Source organism: Chiloscyllium plagiosum, unplaced genomic scaffold (genome assembly GCF_037043375.1).
Source record: "Chiloscyllium plagiosum isolate Xiang-an unplaced genomic scaffold, Cpla_swu_hap1 HiC_scaffold_44, whole genome shotgun sequence".
Taxonomy (NCBI): Eukaryota; Metazoa; Chordata; class Chondrichthyes; order Orectolobiformes; family Hemiscylliidae; genus Chiloscyllium; species Chiloscyllium plagiosum.
The window spans coordinates 10,619,844-10,640,614 of NW_028270182.1; the positions used below are offsets into that span (position 1 = coordinate 10,619,844).

The 20,771-nt window shown below is 44.2% G+C and overlaps 1 protein-coding gene across 2 annotated transcripts in view; it reads right to left on the reverse strand.

Annotated features, from left to right (window-relative positions):
• LOC122544340 (chloride channel protein ClC-Kb-like) overlaps positions 1 to 20,771 on the reverse strand; it is a 75,051-nt gene that overhangs the window by 45,337 nt on the left and 8,943 nt on the right. Inside the window, exons 3-6 of one of the 2 annotated variants that reach the window (XM_043683534.2) lie at positions 12,486 to 12,614; positions 8,355 to 8,494; positions 3,373 to 3,450; positions 1,342 to 1,420 (exon numbers count right to left, since the gene is read on the reverse strand). In XM_043683534.2, coding sequence (XP_043539469.2) covers positions 1,342 to 1,420; positions 3,373 to 3,450; positions 8,355 to 8,494; positions 12,486 to 12,614 — 426 coding nt within the window. The remainder of the gene's footprint in view (positions 1 to 1,341; positions 1,421 to 3,372; positions 3,451 to 8,354; positions 8,495 to 12,485; positions 12,615 to 20,771) is intronic. The other variant, XM_043683535.2, reaches the window with a different exon arrangement.

Consider the following 20,771-nt stretch of genomic DNA (forward strand, 5'->3'; position numbering starts at 1 on the left):
TAGTAGTGGGAAGTTGCGTGTGGAGGCTGAAGAGATTGGGGAGACACTGAATGAATACTTTTCATCAGTATTCACTCAGGAACAGGACATTGTTGCCGATGTGAATACTGAGTCACAATTAATTAGAATGGACGGCTTTGAGATATGTAGGGAAGAGGTTTTGGAAATTCTGGAAAGGGTGAAAATAGGTAAGTCCCCTGGGCCTGATGGCATTTATCCTAGGATTCTCTGGGAAGCAAGGGAGGAGATTGCAGAGCCATTGGCCTTGATTTTTATGTCCTCGTTGAAAATAGGCTGGTACAATTGCAACATTTTAAGAGGCATTTGGATGTGTATATGAATAGGAAGGGTTTGGCGGGATATGGGCCGGGTGCTGGCAGGTGGGACTAGATTGGGTTGGGCTATCTGGTCAGCGTGGATGGGTTGGACCGAAGGGTCTGTTTCCATGTTGTACATCTCTATGACTCTATGACTTTAAGAAAAAAAAGGACTGCTCTCCCATTAGAGAGAGATGGTGGTTTAACTGAGGCCCACCATGCCCTCAGGCAAGGGGAGAGGCTGAGAAGAAGAGTCCTTCACGATAACCTCAGACGGTGCGGGAATTGAACCCACGCTGTTGGCATCACATTTGAGGAGAGTCCCAAAGACTCGCAAACATCTGTGAGAAAATAAAACTGCCTCACCTCTGCTTTAACAGCTGACCCCTTATTTTAGAGTCATACAGCAAGGAAATAGACTCTTCGGCCCAACGTGTCCATACTGACCAGGTTTCCAAAACTGAACACAGTGACCCCTAGTTCTAGAATCTTCCAGAGGTCAAAACATCCCTTCCCCTATCAAGATGCTTAACATAAGAAGGTAAGAGCTAGGGGCAGGAGTAGGTCATCTGGACCATTGAGCCTGTTCCACCATTCCATAAGATCATGGCTGACCTTTACATGGACTCGGCTCCACTTACCCACCCGCTCACCATAACCCTTAACTCCTTTACTGTTCAAAACTCCATCTATCTTTGCCTTAAAAACATTCAACGAGGTAGTCCCAACTGCTTCACCGGGCAGGGAATTCCACAAATTCACAATCCTTTGGGTGAAGACATTCCTCCTCAACTCAGTCCGAAATCTGCTCCCCCCCTTATTTTGAGGCTATGCCCCTTAGTTATAGTTTCACCCACCCATGGAAACAACCTCACGCTTCTATCTTGTCTATTCCAATTGGGTTGAACCAAGTCATCTCTTATTGTTCTAATTTCCATCAAATCCAGGCCTAGCCTGTCCATGCTTCCCTCACAGGACAATGGTTGGGAAGAATGGGAGGAAGTGAGAGAGAAAAAGTCCTTACCTCCAACCGGTGCCACAAAGCAACAGGCTACACCCACCGCTGCGCCAGCGATCAGCATTTCATATTTGCGTCCTTTATTCTGCACAGAGAACAAGAAGAAAGGTCATGGACCTCATGCACGACAGAGAAGCCTCAAAGAGGCCATTCAGCCCTTCAGTTGCTGATCTCTAACCAAGTTCTTGGTAAACAAAAATATATCAAGTTCAGATCTCCAAGTAACAACTGATCCAGAATGATCCGCTATCGGCAGAAGTGAGGTCCAACCCAGACCGACCTTTGTGTGTTGTAGGGTTTCCTAATTTCACTCCTGAAAGGTCTCTCTCTACCTCCCCTTTCTGCATCTTATTCTCTTGATCAAACATGCTAAATTCCAGGAAATGCAAGCCATGACTGTGTAACCTCTCCTCATAACTTAACTGGTGAAGTCCAGATATTATTCTGGTGAATCCACACCATACTCCTTTCAAGGCCAGTATCTCCCTCCTAAAATCTGATGCCCAGAACTCCTCATCTTGACTCCATAGAAACCATACAGTGCAGAAAGAGGACATTCAGCCCATTGGTTCTGCATCAACCCTCCAACGAGCATCCCACCAGATCCAGTGCCCACGTCCTATCTCCATTGCCTGTACTAACCCACCTAGCCTGCATACTTTTGGACAGTATGGTCAAATTAAATGGCCAATCCACCTAACCTGCACATCTGTTGGACTGTGGGAAGAAACCAGAGCACCCCCACACAGAAACAGAGCGAACATGCAAACTTCTATGCAGACAGTCCCCCAAGGGTGGAATTGATCCCTGGGTCCCTAGCACTGTGAGGCAGCAGTGTTAACCATTGAGCCACTAAGCTGTCCCAATTATGGTCTAACAAATGTCTTGTGTTTCTGAAGCTTGACATCTAACCCCTTGTAGTCCAGTCCTTTAGATGGAAAAATCTGAAAGCTAAAACCCTTCTGGTTACATTCTGTACATCTCAGAATCATAGAATTATTGCAGGACAGAAGGAAGCCATTTGGCCCATCATGTCTGTACTAGCTCCCTGAATGTGCAATGCACTCAGTGCTATTCTCCTGCCTCCCCCTGCACCCCCTACCTCCATGGCCCCTCCCTCGTTACTCCTTAGCAGATAGCATCGAACTCACTTGAAAGTTTTGATGCCTCTACCATGCTGTCAGGCAGCACATTGCAGGTATAGCCACTTTCTCCTCCTATCACTTTTGTTTCTTCTGTCAATGACCTTAAATCTGTGGTCGCTGATTCTCTAACCTTTCACAGGTGGGGTCGTCCTGCCTGTCTGCTCTGTCCAGACCCCTCATAATTTTGAACGCCTCGATCAGATCTCCCGTCAGCCTTCTCCATCTGAGGAAAACAGTCCCACTTTTTTTCCAATCTATTCACAGAAATGAAGTTCCTCATCCCCGAAGCCATTCTCACGGATCTGATCTGCACTCCCTTCCCAACGTTTCTGACATTTGAATGATCTGCACGTACAGGCCCCTGCTGTTTCTATCTTAGCCCCACAGGGATGAGATCACTGAGGCCTGCATTTGATAACAAAGAGACTATATGACAGATATTTATCATTGGCCAGAGGGTACCACGAGTTGGGGGTGGACAGATATCCTGCTTGTTTGAGGGTTGACAGCTGAGATTCCAGGAAAAAAAATCCCCAATTTTTATTTGATCAGTGCCATTGGGCTGAATTTCAGTGGAGGTAGAGGTCATGAGAATATTCCCATGGGATTGGCAAAAGGCAAACACAAAAAGGGTTTAACACCTTGGGTGAAAGATTGTCCCTCAGATAGTGCAGCACTCCTTTAGAGGGTAGTGCCAGCCTCGATTATACATCGAAGTCTCTGGGCCCATTGGAATTCAGCTCAGTGGGGAATGCAATGGGATTCTTTGACGTCAGGTTGAACTGAGAAGAATTTGTCCATTTGGATTCTGTGGAATTGATATGACCAAGGATCAGTTTAATCCAGTTGTGTCTGAATTCCTACTAGCTAATGTGTCTTAGTCCAGGTTTACCTCTTTGGTTCCTGCGAATTTGACCATGACCTTTCCCAGCAACGTGGCAAGGATGGTTGCCATGTGAACAAAGGGGCCCTGCGAACAACAAGAAGCCAGTCAGTGCAATTACTGCCACTCCCAAATGATAAGGTCAAGCTTGGTACTGCATGCAAGAATGAGAATGGAGTCTTTTAACAGGAGCAGGCTGTGGTGTCGTAGCTACACATGGTTCCATCTGACTGGAAGACTCTCTACTATCCACCAGCAGCATATTGAATGGATTTATAGATCACTTGGCCAGATTGTGACACACATTCTGTGGCCATCTAGTTCCACAGTGGAGCATCTAATCCAGAGATAGGAACACCACCCACTGCACTACATGAGAAGATGGTGCCGCAGCGGTAACATCACTAGTAATACAGAGGTATCGGCTAAAGTTCGGGGGTGGGGGGGAGCACGGTGTCAATTCCCACCATGGCAACTGGTGGAATTTAAACTCAATTAATAAACCATCTAGAATTGAAAGTTAGCTCTCAGCAATGGTGGAGTGATCATTGCAAAACCGCTAATGCCCGTTAGGAGGGAAAATCTGCCATCCTTACCCGAGACTGGCAACAAATGCTGGGTTTGACCGTGCTGTCCAATTGTGCTTTTAAAAAGCACAAGATGTCCACTGTCAGTGCTGTGTGAAATGGTGGATGTCTGCAGGTGGGCAGTAAAGATTCGCTATTTCCAGGTTTACTGCTCTGCAAATGGGCCCTTTACTGCTTTAACCTCCAGCAATATCGTTCTATACACTCAAATTCATTCCCAATAAAATAGCAATTCATAGATCTTTATAGGAGTGACCGTCGAACATAATTAGACACTGAGCCACATAACAAAGTGTGGAAGAACTCTGTCTGACTTGTCAAATCCTTAGCACCTTGGCGGGTAGAGACACACTCATGGATCGCTGTGCAGCAGGATCACACTCGTAAACAGGAAATTAACGGTGATTGGATGGATCTTTGTATCAACTGAAGGTGGTGCAGTTTAAACCATAGATAATCTCAAGGAAGCTAATCGCAATTCAGTCTTTGGCTGTAACGGAGGCTGACTTGAAGAAACCACTAAATAAACCAATAATGGATTTGGCAGGATGACCAGGGGTTTGTTTAGTCAGGTGGCATTTTGTTGTAGTGACCTATAGAAGCCACTACTGCTCAGGTCAATCTTGCCAATTCATACTTTATAAGTACCCACTGTGACGATTCTGTGGCTATTTGGAGTGTGCTTTGTCCTGGTTTCTTTAAGAGAAAGATTGGGGGACAAGTGTCAAGCAATCTATGAGAAGATAAACAACTTGCTGACGCCTTGGGGTTTTTTAAATAAGTTGGAACAATAGAAGCAGCCTGACTGGATGTGGTCAAGCTCTCTCTGATCCAGGATTCTTCGTTTTAGCTTTCAGCTGTTTTGGGCTTGAAGAAGTGGAAATGTTTTTCTCCCTCTCTTGATTACAGCCAAAATCTGGGGATTCTCTTCCTATGCTGCTGGATTGCATGTGAGACAAAATCTGTTTTCTGACTTTGCCCAAGGGGTGTGTTTATGGGATGTTACTATATTGGAACAGTTAATTAGTAATAGTTACTGCATCTATTACTCTGTTAAGTCTTCCATTAGCATTGTTATTCTAAGTTCTCCTTTCTTGTGTTGTATTTTAACTATAGTATTTGAATAAATTGTGTTTTGCTTAACGTCAAGTTGTTTGACCAGTCGCATTGCATCTGGAACACAGGCCCTTTACATTTGCCTTTAGATAGGAAAAAGTTAGGGTCTAGGCTACCTTACAATATTTTGAGGGGGTCTGGTCTGGCCTGGCCCATAAGTGGGGGCATGGTGGTTCAGTGGTTAGCACTGCTGCCTCACAGCACCAGGGTCCCAAGTTTGATTCCAGGCTCGGGCAACTGTCTATGTGGAGTTTGCACATTCTCCCCGTGTCTGCATGGGTTTCATCTGAGTGCTCCGGTTTCCTCCCACAGTCCAAAGATGTGCAGGTCAGGAGAATTGGCCATGCTAAGTTGCCCATAGTGTTAGGTGCGTTAGTCAGAGATAAATGGGGCTGGGTGGGTTACTCTTCAGAGTGTTAGTGTGGACTTGTTTGGCCGAAGGGCCTGTTTACACACTGTAGGGAATCTAATCATAATACCACAAAGGTTAATTGGCCTGTCAGTAGTGGGTGTTGGGAAACTGTGAGCAGTAATCCTGAAATATCTCTGCTGGAAACTCTGATGGTAAATGGTTAGGTGGTGCCCAGCAGAAATCAGAATCCAACATTGTTGGGCAGAAGAAACTCAGCTGGTACCATCAAACCTGGTCCGTGCTTCAAGAATGAGACTATAAATGTCCTTTGTGCTCCCCATGCACTAAGTCCCTGGTAGTCCTGGAACGCAGATGATAGCTCATCTCTTCTGGCAACTGAACCTAATTACAGGGATCATTTCAACTGAGCGTTAATGAGCATGGTGACACTTCCCTATAGTGTGTTCCCTCCCCCATTTAGGAGCCATCCACTTCGCCCTTGAAGACAAAAACTTGGCAGAAGGGATGTAATGTGGGGAAAATTTGAGCTTATGCACTTTTCCAGTAAAAACAAGGGGGCTGCATATTATTTCAATGGAGAAAGACTGCAGGAAACTGCAGCACTGAAGGATTTGTGAGTCTGGACCCCTCTAGACGGGCCTCTTGGTTCGAGATCAGTCAAAAGAATCACTAGGAGTACAGTCTGTTTAAAGCAAGGTTACCAGTTTAATAAATTAAGGCAGCGGGCGCTGATTTGACCAGCAGCACGGAGGTTAAAAACCTCTATGTTCAGTGGAGAAATGGTGCAATTACATTCGAAAATTACACATTATTTATATGTTTTTTAAGAGATAGTACAGCCTCAATTACAAGAAAAGACCAATCACATATAATAAGGTGACATGATTTACAGCAGGTTAATCCAATGATATTTTCTGGGAAAGGGTTCTTAATTACAAGAAAAGTCTAATCAACTGTAATAAGGTGATGTGATTGACAACAGGCTAATCCAATGATATTCCCTGGGAAAGGGTTCTTAATTATGTAAGTCGTCATGTCATGGTAGCAGTTCGAGGTTGGTTCGAATACCAAATTACTGTCTTATAATTCATATTATGAAAAATCCATTGTATTCTCTTACCATCCATTTACCTTAACCCAGCAAAACAGCAGCACAAGTTTATAGAGTCAAATCATTACTTTCAGCCACTTTGTTGTGGTATTTTAAATTGAAAAACCATTTTGTGGTTAATAAAAATCTACATATACTTGTTGCTTCTGACAGCAACCTAAATTCAAATTTTAGATCCTCACTCATGAATGAATCACAAAAAGGTTACAGGGAGTAAGGAAGTAGCTTTCATTTCAAAGGGAAGAGAGTATTAAAAGTAGGAAGCCTTGCTAAAAACTGTACAAGGCACTAGTCAGACCATACCTAGAATACTGTGAACAGCTTTGGACCGCTTATCTAAGGAAAAATAGACTGACATTGGAGGCAATACACATAAGCCTCATTAGGTTGATGCGTTGTTTTATGAGGAGAGGTTGAGTAGGTCGGGCCTGTAGAAGAATGAGAATGTACAAGATTCTGAGGAGACTTGATGGGGTAGATGAGGACGGGTTGTTTTGCCTTGTGGGAGAGTGTAAGACAAGAGGGCACAATCTCAGAGTAAGCAATCACCTATTTCGAGCAGAGAGGAAGGGGATTTGCTTTGGCCAGATGGTACTGAATCCACCTCAAATGGCTATAGAAGCTGGAGTGGGAGTATAGTCAAGACTGAGATAGACAGATTTTTAATCAGGAAGGGAATCAAGGATTGTGGGAAAAGGCAGGAAAGTGGAGTAGAAGATTATCAGATTTCAGCAATGATCTCACCGATAAGCTGAATGGCCCATTTCCATTCCTATGTCTTATAACATTGAATTAATACCAACCAAATCAGCTGTCAACACATTCTCAAGGCTAATTACTCTCTCAGCCTATTTCTTCTTCTCGTGCCTGTTCCTTATAGGATGTAGGCATCACTGGCTAAGCCAGCATTGGTTGTCCATCTGTAATTGTGCTCGAGAAGGTGGCGGTGAGCTGCTTTCTTGAACTGCTGCAGTCTATGAGCTGGAGGTCCACAACAGTGCAGGAGGGAATTTGATCCAACGACTCTGAAGGAATGCCAAAAAGTCTGGATGCTGAGTGGCTTAGGGAAGAACTTGCAGGGGATGGTGTTCCCATGTATCCACTGCTCTTGTTGTTCCAGGTGGTAGAGGGTTTGGAAGGCGACGAGAGGAGCCTAGATGAGTTTTGACAGTGTACATTGAAGATGGTACACACTGAGCATCAAGGGCGGAGAGGGTGATTGTTTAAAATGGTGGACGGGTGCCAATTAATAGTGCTACTTTATCTTGGATGGAATGGAGCTTCTTAAATGTTTTTGTAACTACACTCATCCAAATAGATGGACAGTGTTCCATCACACTCCTGACCTTTTCCATCTCGATGGTGGGCAAGATCTGGGGAGTCAGGAAATGAGTTATTCAGCACAGAATTCCTGACCTGTTCTTGGAGCCTATGTGGACCAGTTAAGTTTCTAGTGCATAATAATGAGTGCATGATGAACATTAACAACATGGGTTGATCTCAGTAAGATAGAGGAATGGCCACAACATCACAAACCACCCCTTCCAACGATGCAAGGACAACTCATACCAGCCATCACTGTTAATTCAATCCCAAGCCAATTAATGAAACATGAAATGAGAGACAAACACATTTTTTGATAATAGTTTCATTTGTGAAAACGCAGCAGTTTTCTGGCTACTATCCTCCCATTTTCCAGCAGTCTCTCTTTGTGGGTTCTCCAGGTACCCGATTAAGCAATGCCCTTCACCACTGTATCTTAGCAATGAAATTAACATGCCATTGATATGCAGTGCCCACTTACCACTTTGCCTAGGAAAATGGTACTTCCAGCTGCCAGGGTGCAGATGACGCCAATGAGTTTGGCTACAAAGGTCCTGAAGGTAAAGAACTCATCCAGCACCACGCCTCGCAAGGTCACCTTCAACTCTGGAATGCCAGACCCTGGCACAAGAACAGGAACCAAAAACAAATACCAGGACCACAGAAAAAACTGCATTGACACTATGTACAAAACAGTCAGTTATCTTGATACATATCTGAATGAGGTGAGCAAAGTATATTCTGACATGTATTGGAATTTCAACCTGTGCATTCATTTAGTGTTAAGCTTTTTTTTAAGCTGAAATAACAGACGACAGATTATATTAGGAGCCGTTATATCAAAGGTATCATGGATTATTGGGTCACACTTTAAGACTAAACTAGATAGAGCTATCAGGAAAGACTGAAAGGGCAAGGCTTGAGCCTATCAATGCTGGAGAAAGAACAAAGAACAAAGAAAATTTACAACCCAGGAACAGGCCCTTTGGCTCTTCAAGCTTGAGCCAATCCAAATCCACTGTCTAAACCTGTTGCCCAATTCCTAAGCATCTGTATCCCTCTGCTCCCCACCTACTCACGCATCTGTTCAGACACCCCTTAAATGAATCTACCGTGCCTGCCTCTACTACCTCTGCCTGCCTCTACTACCTCTGCTGGCAACGCATTCTAGGTACCTACTACCCTCTGTGTAAAGTACTTGCCGCGTATATCCTCCTTAAACCTTTTACCTCTCACCTTGAATGTGTGACCTCTCATTATTGAATCCCTCACCCTGGGAAAAAGCTTATCTCGATCTAGTTAAAAATCACACAACACCAGGTTATAGTCCAACAGGTTTAATTGGAAGCACACTCGCTTCCAATCAGGTGATAGTGGAGGACACAATTGTAAGGCACAGAATTTATAGCAAAAATTTACAGTGTGATGTAACTTAAATTATACATTGAAAAATACCTTGATTGTTGTTGAGTCTTTCATCTGTTAGAATAAAGTGATAGTTTCACTTCTTTCATATGTAAATCACAAAACCTTTTTTTAAAAAGTTGCATTCTCAGGTTAGCTGTAACAATTGGTGTTAGCTCTATCTCTATCTACCCTGTCTATACCCTTCATGATTTTGTAGACCTCAATTTTGCAAAAGGAGGATGTCTCAGAGATGCCAAGAGAGGTTTTGATGTAGAGGGTTGGGTGGAGGCTGTTGTTGTGTACAAATGCCAGCAATTTTAAAATTTCTTGCATGGTATGTGGGCATTGCTGGGAAGACCAACATTAGTTTCCTATTTGTAATTGTCCTCGAGTAGGTGATGGTCTGCTTTTTTCCTGAACCACTGCAGTCTGTGGAACACCCATCATACTGTTTGAAGGGAGCTCCAGGATTTTGACCTAACAACACTGAATGGATGGCAATATATTTCAAAGTCAGGACGGCGAGTGGCTTGGAAGGGAACCTGCAGGTGGTGATGTTCCCATGCATCTACTGGCCTTATTCTTCGAGATGGAAGAGGTCACAGGTTTGGAAAATGCAGTCAAAGGACTTTGGTGAATCTCTGCACTGCATGTTGTAAATGGTACACGCTGCTGAGATTTGGTAGTGCAGGGCATGAATGCTGAAGATGCTGGATGGAGTGCTAATCACTGCTTAGTCCTAGATGGTGTCAAGTGTCCTGAGTGTCGTTGGAGCTGCACCCATCCAGGCAAGTGGGGAGTATTCCATCACACGCCTGACCTGTATCTTGTAGATGAATACAGGCTTTGGGCAGTCAGGAGGTAAGTTACCCCAACAGTACTCTTGGTTTCTGACCTGTTCTTGTAGACACAATGTGTACATGGACCACATCAGTTTCTGGTCAATGCTAAACCCATGATGTTGATAGTGAGATACTTAGTGATGGTAATGCTGTTGAATATCAAAGGAAATGGTTAGACTCTTTCTTGTTGAAGATGGTCATTTCCTGTCATTTGTGCAGCATGTATGTTGTGATGATGCTATGGCTTTCAGAGATGTGTTTTGTCCTGGTTTCCTTTAGAGAGAGATTGAGGGACAGGTACCAAGCAGTCTATAAGAAGATAAACAACTTGTGAGGCCTTGGTGTATTTTTTTAAAGTTCGAATAGTAGAAGCAGCCTGATTGGGTGCAGTCAAGCTCTCACAGATCCAGGAAGTTTTGGTTTAGCTTTAAGTTGTTGTTGCTGTAGTCTCAGCAGGTTTGGAAGGCAGTGAATCCCTCCCAGCTACTACACTCTCTCTCCCAGAATTGTCTTTCAATATTCTTTCCTCCTGGTTTGGAGAACTGCATGTGAGGCAATCTGTTTCTGAATTTGTCTTTTTGCCAAGAGTGTGTTTATCTGATATTTCTATATTGGAACAGCTACTGCTCAGTAGTTAAATAATCTAACTACTCAGCCACTGTGCCACCCACTAGTTGCTAGGTACTCGTCTGGGACTTTGTGATGATTATCATTGCCTTGATCCTGGTGACTCCAAATGTTTAGTTTGAGTCTCTACTGAGGGACTTGACCATTTTTTTGGGGGGGAAGCCCTACTCTAGTGTTACGGTACAAATGATGTATATACTTATTGAAAAAAGTTTTCACTCTTTTACAAAAAAAACCAAAAGAAGTTATAAAAGTTCAGTAAGGTAGAAATAATATTGTACTATTGTATTATATTACAGTAACCTTGACAATAAACTGCCTACTATTCTTCAAGATACACTCGTCTCATATTTACTTAACTTAACCAAATTAGCATAAACTCAAATTAAATAAAATAACATTAAATTAAATTAAACCCACTAAAATTAAAATTGTACTATATTACATTACTCCACTCGCCACACCTCCACCAAGGCTCCCATCCACAGGAACAACAGTGATTATACCCGTATTTACTAGGCTTCCCCCCCCCCCCCCCCCCCCACCCACCCTGTGGTCCTTTGTTCCACCACCTCCATGTGCTGATCCAAAGCCCAGATCTCCTGCTCATGTTTTGCCAGCGTGGCAGCAATTGGTTCCAGCGCTCCCTCGATTTAGTCACGGAGTTTTGCAAACTCCGTTAGTAAATGCTGTTGCTCCCCTGAACTTAATGGCGCAGCCATGGGAGTTGAGGTCAAGGCTGTGGGTGTACCTGACATAGTAATAGAGCACCCTGCCTGCTGTGTTCCCTTTGCTCCCCTTCCCTCGGATGTTTTCATTTCAGCTCCAGATCTGTCAAATCTTAATTTAAAAGGACTCTAGGCATTCTCTCTATTTTACATTACAAACTTTCCTCTGGGGTGGGAGGAGCTAATGGGGGTGAGGTAAGAGCCCACCTTGCCTGGGGTTTGGCACAGAGCCCAACACTGCAGACTGTTCAGAGTGCCGCCATCTTGAATCTCCCACAAATGATGATGTTGATCATGACAATTATCATTGACTGTTGTTTAAAAAATAAACCCATCTGGTTCACTGATGCCCTTTTGAAAAGGAAATCTGTCATCCTTACCCACCCATGCCACAGGAAAGAATGAATCAATATCTCTGCTTGGATGGTTCTAAAAGATGCAACCAATGTTTTGGCCAATATTTGTCCCTCAATCAAGCACTTATCACACTGCTGTATGCCAATTGGCTGCTATGCTCCCACACTGCTGCTGTGACTGTCCTTCGAGAAGTGTGTAATTAGCTGTAAAACCCTCTGATGTGTCTTATGGTCCTGAGAGGCACCACATAAATTCAGACCTTTCTTTAAACTTTCGGCAAAGGGTGGCCCCGGCTTCTTGTACGTTCATCTGCAATGACACTGACTGGTCCGCTGTTTAATGTCTCAGCCAGAAGACAGCACCTCATCAGGCACAGGGAGTGACAGTCCTATTTGCTAACCCTTTAACTCAGAGCTGACAGTTCACGTGGCTGCGGAGCTTGAGAAGTCTAGCTCAGCAAAGCGCACTTCCACACTGACCCCACTCGTGGACCCTCAGCCCCTCTGCACCCCTTCAAGGGGATGAACCCCTCAAATAATCCAAGTCTTTTCCTATTTGATAAACTCAAAAACTCCCAAAGGACGATCATATGGATGACTCACGTGTGCCACTCGATGTGCAGGGGCATGGATGGTGGCAGAGAGTACGTACCTGCGGCCTGTGGTGAGATGTACTTGGCCACTCCAGCGGACACCATGGTGAGAATGACGTGATAAAGCACCCAGGAGAAGTACTGCAGGTACCGATAATTTTCCAGTGTGTCATAGACCCACAGGTTGGCTGACACAGGGAAAAGAAGAAGGAGGCAGTGAAAATTGACAACTAATTTTACAAGAAGTTGTTCCTGTTAACGATAACCATCAATTGCTCACCAGATCCGATTACCTCTGTGGGCTAGTTTATCTCGAACTGTAAAGCACATTATCAATGATGAGGTAGACATTACAGCAACAACTGACTAGTGTGTGCAGTCTACAGATCCACAGCAGTCTAACTGGCAGACAGAGTCACAACATTGTGTACAGATTGCATGTGGAATCCTTACAGGTAAACTCTCTTAAACAGAATACAACAACAGTGAAATCTGTCTGCAGATAGAGGCTTCCCCAGCCATCTACTGCTTGTAAATTAGGCCAGGTTTTTATTACCTCATCTGGCAATCACACAGTGGCTCAGTGGTTAGCATTACTGCCTCACAGCACCAGAGACCTGGGTTTGATTCCAGCCTCAGGTGACTGTCTGTGTGGGTTTCCTAGGGGTGCTCTGGTTTCCTCTCACAATCCAAAGATGTGCAGGTCAGGTGAATTGGCCATGCTAAATTGCCCATAGAGTTAGGTACATTAGTCAGGGGTAAGTGTAGGAGAATGGGTCAGGGTGAGTTACTCTTTGGAGGGTTGGTGTGGACTTGTTGGCTGAAGGACCGTTTCCATACTGCAGGGGAATCTAATCTATCAATCGTGTCATATCATATTTCCCAATCCATAGTTATTGAGATTTTACTGAAGAGAAAGGGGTCCCTTGATCCATTGTGTTCACCGTTGGTCATCAAACACCCATCTATTCTAATTCCATTTTCTAGCAGTTAGCCCATGGCCAAGTTTGCTACGGTGCTTATCCAAAAAGTTCTGAAATGTCTTGAGGATTTCTGCCTCTATCACTCTTTAGGTAGTGAGTTCCAGACAATACCACCACCCTCTGGGTGAATGTTGTTTTCTTAAAATCGCCTCTAAACCTCCTGCTCCTCCCCTTAAAGGATATTACCTGAACCCTAGCCCTATCAGAATCTCAGGACAGACTCGATGGGCGGAGCGACCTAATTCTGCTCCTATATTTTATGGTATTAAAACAGTGTCTCCTCGCCACTGATCTCTATACTAAGGGGAAGTGTTTCTCCTTATCTATCCTGTCCATGCCTCTCAGAACTTTATATATCATGTTGAGGTTGTACAGGACATTGGAGTACTGTGCCCAGTTCTGGTCTCCCTGTTATTTGAAGGATTAAAAGGAAAGAGTTCAGCAAAGATTTCCCAGATATTGCCAGGAATGGAGGGTTTGAGTTATAAGGAGAGGCTGGATAGGCTGGGACTTTTTTGACTGGAGCATAGGAGGTTGAGGAGTGACCATACAGAGGTTTATAAAATCATGAGGGGTATAGATAAGGTCTTTTCCCTAAGGTGGGGGAGTTCAAAACTAGGGGGTATATTTTTAAAGTGAGAGGAGAAAGATTTAAAAAGGGCATGGGGGCAACTTTTTTACGCAGAGAGTGGTTAGTGTGTGGAATGAACCACCAGAGAAAGTGGTGGATGTGGGTACAGTTACAGTGTTTAAAAGACTTGAGGATAGTGCATGAATAGGAGAGGTTTAGAGGGATATGGGCCAAGTGCAGGCGGGTGGGACTAGTTTAGTTTGGGAACATGGTTGGTGTAGACTAGTCAGACCAAAATGTCTGTTTCTACGCTGTATGAATCTATGACTCTGTGATCTCAATAGATCCCTCTCAGCCTTCTCTGCTCTAAGGAAAACAACCCCAGTCTACCTAGTCACTCTTCATAGCTGAATCGCTCCACTCCAGCCTACATCCTGGTGAATCTCTTCTACACTCACTCTAATGTGAACACATCCTTCCTATAGTGGGGTGACCAGAACTGCATATAGTACTCCAGCTGTGGCCTAACTAACAGCTCCATCATTATCTCATTGCTCTTGTCATAGAGTCATAGAGATGTACAGCACAGAAACAAACCTTTCGGTCCAACCCATCCAATGCTGACCAGATATACTAAATTAATCTACTCCCATTTGCCAGCATTTGGTCCATATCTCTCTAAACCCTTCCCATTCATGTACCCATTCAGATGCCTTTTAAATGTTAAAATTGCACCAGCCTCATTCACTTCCTCTGGCAGCTCAGTTCATACATGCACCACCCTCTGTGTGATAAAGTTGTCCCTTAGGTCCTTTCAGAAGATTTGTAGCTCAGGTTGAGGTTCTGGATGTAGGTTTGCTCACTGATCTGGAAGGTTCATTTCCAGATGTTTCATCACCCTACTAGTTAACGTCTTCAGTGAGCCTCCAGGCGAAGCACTGCTGCTGATTCCTGCTTTCTATTTATATGTTTGGGTTTCTTTGGGTTGGTGATGTCATTTCCTGTGGTGATGTGATTTCCTGTTTTTTTCTCAAAGGGTGGTAAATGGGGTCTAACTCAATGTGTTTGTTGATAGAGTTCCGGTTGGAATGCTATACTTCTAGGAATTCTCATGCATGTCTCTGTTTGGCTTGTCCTAGGATGGATGTGTTGTCTCAGTTGAAGTGGTGTCCTTCCTTATCTGTATATAAGGGTACTAGTGAGAGAGGGTCATGTTGTTGTGTGGCTAGTTGATGTTCATGCATCCTGGTGGCTCGTTTTCTGCCTGTTTGTCCAATGTAGTGTTTGTTACAGTTCTTGCATGGTATTTTGTAAATTACATTAGTTTTGCTTGTTGTCTGTATAGGGTCTTTCAAGTTCATTAGCTGCTTTTAGTGTGTTGGTGGGTTTGTGGACTACCATGATGCCAAGGGGCCTGAGTGCAGAAATCATCAGCAGTGCTTCGCCTGGAGGCCCACTGAAGATGTTACCTACTATGGTCACAAAATGTCTGGAAACGAACCTTCCAGCTCAGCGAGAAAACCTACACCCAGAACCTCTCACCTTAAAACCTACAACCTTTAGTTTTGGACTTCCATAACCTGCGGAAAAGACCTTTACTATTCACCCTATCCATTCCCCTCCTGATTTTATAAACCTCTGTAAGGTCACCCCTCATCACTCCAGGGAGAATAGCCCCAGCTTATTCAGCCCCTCCCTATAGCTCAAACCCTCCAAGCTCAGCAACATCCTCGTGAATCTTTTCTGCACCTTTTCAAGTTTAACAACATCTTTCCTTTGGCAGGGAGACCAGAACTGAATGCAGTATTCCAAAAGTGGCCTCACCAATATCCTGTATAGCTGTAATTTGGCCTCCTAACTACTACACTCAATGTACTAAACAATAAAGGCAAACAAACCGAATGTATTCAATGCTTTGACTAATAAAGACAAGTATCCCTTACGCCGGCTTAACCACCTTAGCTATCAATTCGGTAAAGGTTGCCTAGCTAGCCTATGGCTTTCTGGGAAAGGGCAATGGATTTGTAACAGGACATCCCAAAATGCTTTGCAGCCAGTGACGATCAATGTAATAATTTGGAAACGATGACAACCAATTTGTGCACAGCAGGATCCTTAAACAGAGTGATAAATATTGGCACTGTTATATCCCACAGTAATTAACAATTAACAATGCAACTTAAATCTGACTTGCCTCAGTAATGACAACCTATGTTAATTTTCAGAAAAATCTTGCTCAGTAACCTCCTTTCGGGACGGCATCTCCCAACCTTACATGTGACCTCAAACTAACAGCCATGCAGTTGGCTAATTGAAATAAGTTAACATGTTAACCAGTGCAAAGATAATTTCAAATTCCTTGCTAGAGCTGCCTACGTTAATCGAATTTAAACTTCCCCAGCCCTTTGGTGGGGATTGACCCTCAAGTCCCCAGAGAATTAGTATGGATTTGTAGCCTGCAGATCAAACCTTATAACAGAGGTAATTAGACACTCGACAGTAGATTTGTCCTTTCTCTCTGTCAATCTCTCTAACTACACTTTCTTGGTTGCTGATTTTAGAGGGCATTTCATAGTCTTCGTTATCTATCTGTTCTCTGACCCTGGCAAAAGCAAAGCTATTTACTTAATCTTTACAATAGTTAATTGGTCACTCTAGCCTTGTTTATCACACCAATCACTGTAGTTATATATTAAGCAGGCATGGTAGATTTTGTTCCAATCTCTCCTCAAAGGGAAATTAGAAAAAGACTTGCATTTATATAGCAACTTTTGACAGTTCATAGAACTTTAAGAAACCTTTGGAACATTATGGTCATTCAACCCATCAAATTGAGCAGCCGAAAAGAAATAAATTTCGCTGTCCATTTGATCCCATCTTCTGGTCCATAGCCTTGCAGGCATCAGTGCTTCAGGTCAGATCCAGGTTCATCTTTGATAAGTTTTGGGTTTCTGCGGCAAATTTCAGACAATCACCAGCCTCTGGGTTAGGTTTCTCCTCATGCCCAGCTACAACACAAATCATTTTAAGTTCATGCCCCCTGATAACTGACCTCTTTACAAGTGGAAATGATTCTTCCCAGGCCCTCATGATATTGTACACCCCAATTATTACACTCCTCAGCCTCCTCTGTTCTGACTTGAATCTATCCAATCTTTCCTCAACTCCTGTGCTTGACTTTCAAGCCCTGCTTGTAAATGTCCCCTGTACTCTGCCTAGAGGGCCCTCTAGTGGTGGAGCCCCTATCTGAGATCAGGGAGGCCTGGGGTCAAGTCCCACCTGCACCAGAGGTGTATCATGACACCTCTGAGTAGGTTGGTTAGTTATTGACTTATTCTACTGGTTTGCAAAAGAGTATACCTCCAGGTCTCTCAGATTATACGGCCCAATTCGAATTATGCCCTCCATTTTATATTGCCTTGCCCTTTCTTCAGACCAAAATGTTTCACTGTTCACTTTGCTGCATTAAATTTCATCTGATATACTTGATCCATTTGACGTGCTAAGGGGAAATGGTAGTGTAATGATAACATCAGTGAATGAGTAATTCAAAAGCCCAGCTAATGTTGTGGGTTTAAATCCCACCGGTGCAACTTATGGAGTTTCAATCCAGTTAATAAGCAACATTCAGTGATGGTGATGATCAATTGTTGCAAAAACCCCATCTGGCTTGCTAATGCCCTCAGAGAAGGAAATTTGCCGTCCTTACCCAGTCTGGCCTACACGTGACTCCAGACCCACTGCAGTGGGGTTGACTCTTATTTGCCCTCTGGAATGATTGTAGCAAACCAGTCAGTTCAAGGGCAATTAGAGATGGACAACAAATCCAGGACTTGCTCGCATCACTCACACCCTAGAAAAGATTGGAGATTTAAAAAGACTGTTCTTGAGTCTCATCAAAACGTTAGAAATGCTGGGCTCTTCACCAGATGGGAGCTCTACTATTTACATCATGGATGTGGAGATGGCCAGTTAACTTGCCTGCCCTGTGAAGGCCACCGATCTGAGTCAGTTATTAATCCACTGTGGTGCTTTCACAAGATCTTCCAAATCTGCTGGCCAGAAGGCAGTCCAACCAGCAGCAGCATCTCCCAAATCAACTATCTTTTTCTTTATTCATTCATGAGATATGGGCATCACTGACTGGGCAGCATTTTCTGCCCATCCCTAATTGCCCGGAGGTCAGTTAAGAATCAACTGCATTGCTGTGCAGTCACTTAGGCCAGACCAAGTAGAGATAGCAGTTTCCTTCCCCGGAGGACGTTTTTCCAACAATCAACAATGGCTTCCGTGGTCATCATTAGACTCTTAATTTAAAAAGAAATTGAATTCAAATTCCACCCCCCCCCCCCCCCCCCCCCCCCGAGGAGGTTAAACAAACAGTCCTGCAGCAAACGCGTGTGATCCTTGCCAGAGACCCACCAAGATGGAGAAGGTTCATTCAGGAAAGGGAGACCTCATTGGGAACGTGCAGAGGTAAAGACTGGACATCAGAGGGAGTGCACACCCTACCCCAAAATACTCCGCCCACCTGAACCATCAAACACCCTGAGTGTGCCAGTGTCTGGGTTTACCAGCCAGCTCACTGGAATGATTAGATTAGATTAGATTAGATTAGATTACAGTGTGGAAACAGGCCCTTCGGCCCAACAAGTCCACACCGACCCGCCGAAGCGAAACCCACCCATACCCCTACATTTACCCCTTACCTAACACTACAGGCAATTTAGTATGGCCAATTCACCTGACCCTGCACATCTTTGGATGGTGGGAGGAAACCGGAGCACCCGGAGGAAACCCACGCAGACACGGGGAGAACGTGCAAACTCCACACAGTCAGTCGCCTGAGGCGGGAATTGAATCCGGGTCTCTGACGCTGTGAGGCAGCAGTGCTAACCACTGTGCCACCGTGCCGCCCACGAATGGGAGCAAGTCATTTGTGAACATGAAGACCTTCCTGAAAGGAACAAGGTCCAATCCACTGAAGCCAATCGCAGATCAACTGTTTGTTTTAGCTTCGGATCACTGGCTGGTTTGCATTTTCCATTAAAGTTAAAAAACATTCTTTATCTGTGGATAGAGGTATTTCCAGTAAATTGATGCACAGTATGACACAGCTGGAGTAGGATGCCAACTAGCAAACAAACACTTGAAATGAGAGGCTTTAATCACTGATTAATGAATATTACTGTGTCTATAGTTGGACAACAGCCATTGTGGGGGTAGCACGGGTGGCTCAATGGTTAGCACTGCTACCCCATAGCATCAGGCACCCGGGTACGATCCCAGCCTTGGGAGATCGCCCTGTGTCTGCATGGGTTTCCTCCATGGATGCTCTGGTTTCCTCCCACAGTTCTAAGGGTGTGCAGGTTAGGTGGGTTGGCTGTGTTAAATTGCAAAAGCGAGGACTGTCGATTAGAGTGGTGCTGGAAAAGCACAGTAGGTCTGGCAGCATCCAAGGAGCAGGAAAATCGACATTTGGGCAAAAGCCCTTCATCAGGAATAGAGCTGATTGGAATATTCCTGATGAAGGGCTTTTGCCCAAAACGTCAATTTTCCTGCTCCTCGAATGCTGCCAGACCTGCTGTGCTTTTCCAGCACCACTCTAATCTTGACTGTCCAATTGCCCATAATGTCCAAGGATGTGTGGGCTAGGTACAGGGGGTGGGATGCTCTGCAGAGGGTTGATGCAGACTTGATGAGCCAAATGGCACTGTGGGCTGTTTTTACTACAGCTTGCCAAAGACTCTTATGAATCTACCCTGTGCACCTTGTTACTGTTCCTTCTTTTCCTTGTTGTCACATTTTTTGCAAGATGTAGCTCTTTGAGAAAGTTTACAAAATAACAAATCGCCTGACCGCTAAGCAGATGCAATCTCAGAGTGCCTAAAGCTTCCTTTGTCGCAGTCCCAATCATAGGGCACTAGCAACCTTTTGGACTCAAGATCGTATTAATTCTTGCAAAGCTCAAGCTGATTTTACTATCAGGCCGGCAGCATGCAAACCAAGCCTTTCAGATCTCCAGCTTCTAACAGGAGTTAGGAATTTGATTGGAAACGAAACTGTGGGGATTGGCCTTTATAGGTGGTAGGCAAGGTACTGAGTTGGATAACCAGACATGATCATATTGAATGGTGGAGCAGGCTCTCAGGACCATATGCTCTACCTCTGCTTCTATGCTCAACACTGATAACTTAACAACCTTCATTACCAGCAGCACCCTTAACATACCAGCTCATTAATGTATAAAGTGTCAATGGGGGAGCACTTTGGGACAATTCTATTAGTTTTAAAATAGTTATGGAAAAGAACAGAACTGATTAAAAAGTTGAAGTTCTAAATTAGAGTAAGGCTAATTTTGATGGTATTGGACAGGACCTTTCAAAAATTCATTGGGGGAGGCTATTCACAGGTAAAGGGATGATTGGGGAGTGAGAGGCTTTTAAAAGACCTAGGTGGCATGGTGTCTCAGTGGTTAGCACTACTACCTCACAGCACCAGGGTCGGGTGACTGTCTGTGTGGAGTTTGCACATTCTCTCCTCCCACAGTCCAAGGATGAGCAAGTCAGGTGAATTGGCCATGCTAAATTACCCGTAGTGCATTAGTCAGAGGAAAATGGGTCTGGGTGGGTTACTCTTCGGAGGGTCGGTGTGGACTGGTTGGGCCAAAGGACCTGTTTCCACACTGTAGGGAATCTAATGTAATACCTATAACATAATTCAGCTAACATCCCCTCCCGCCCTCCCATGCAACCAACCTTTCTTCGACATGATACCCTTTACGTACATAA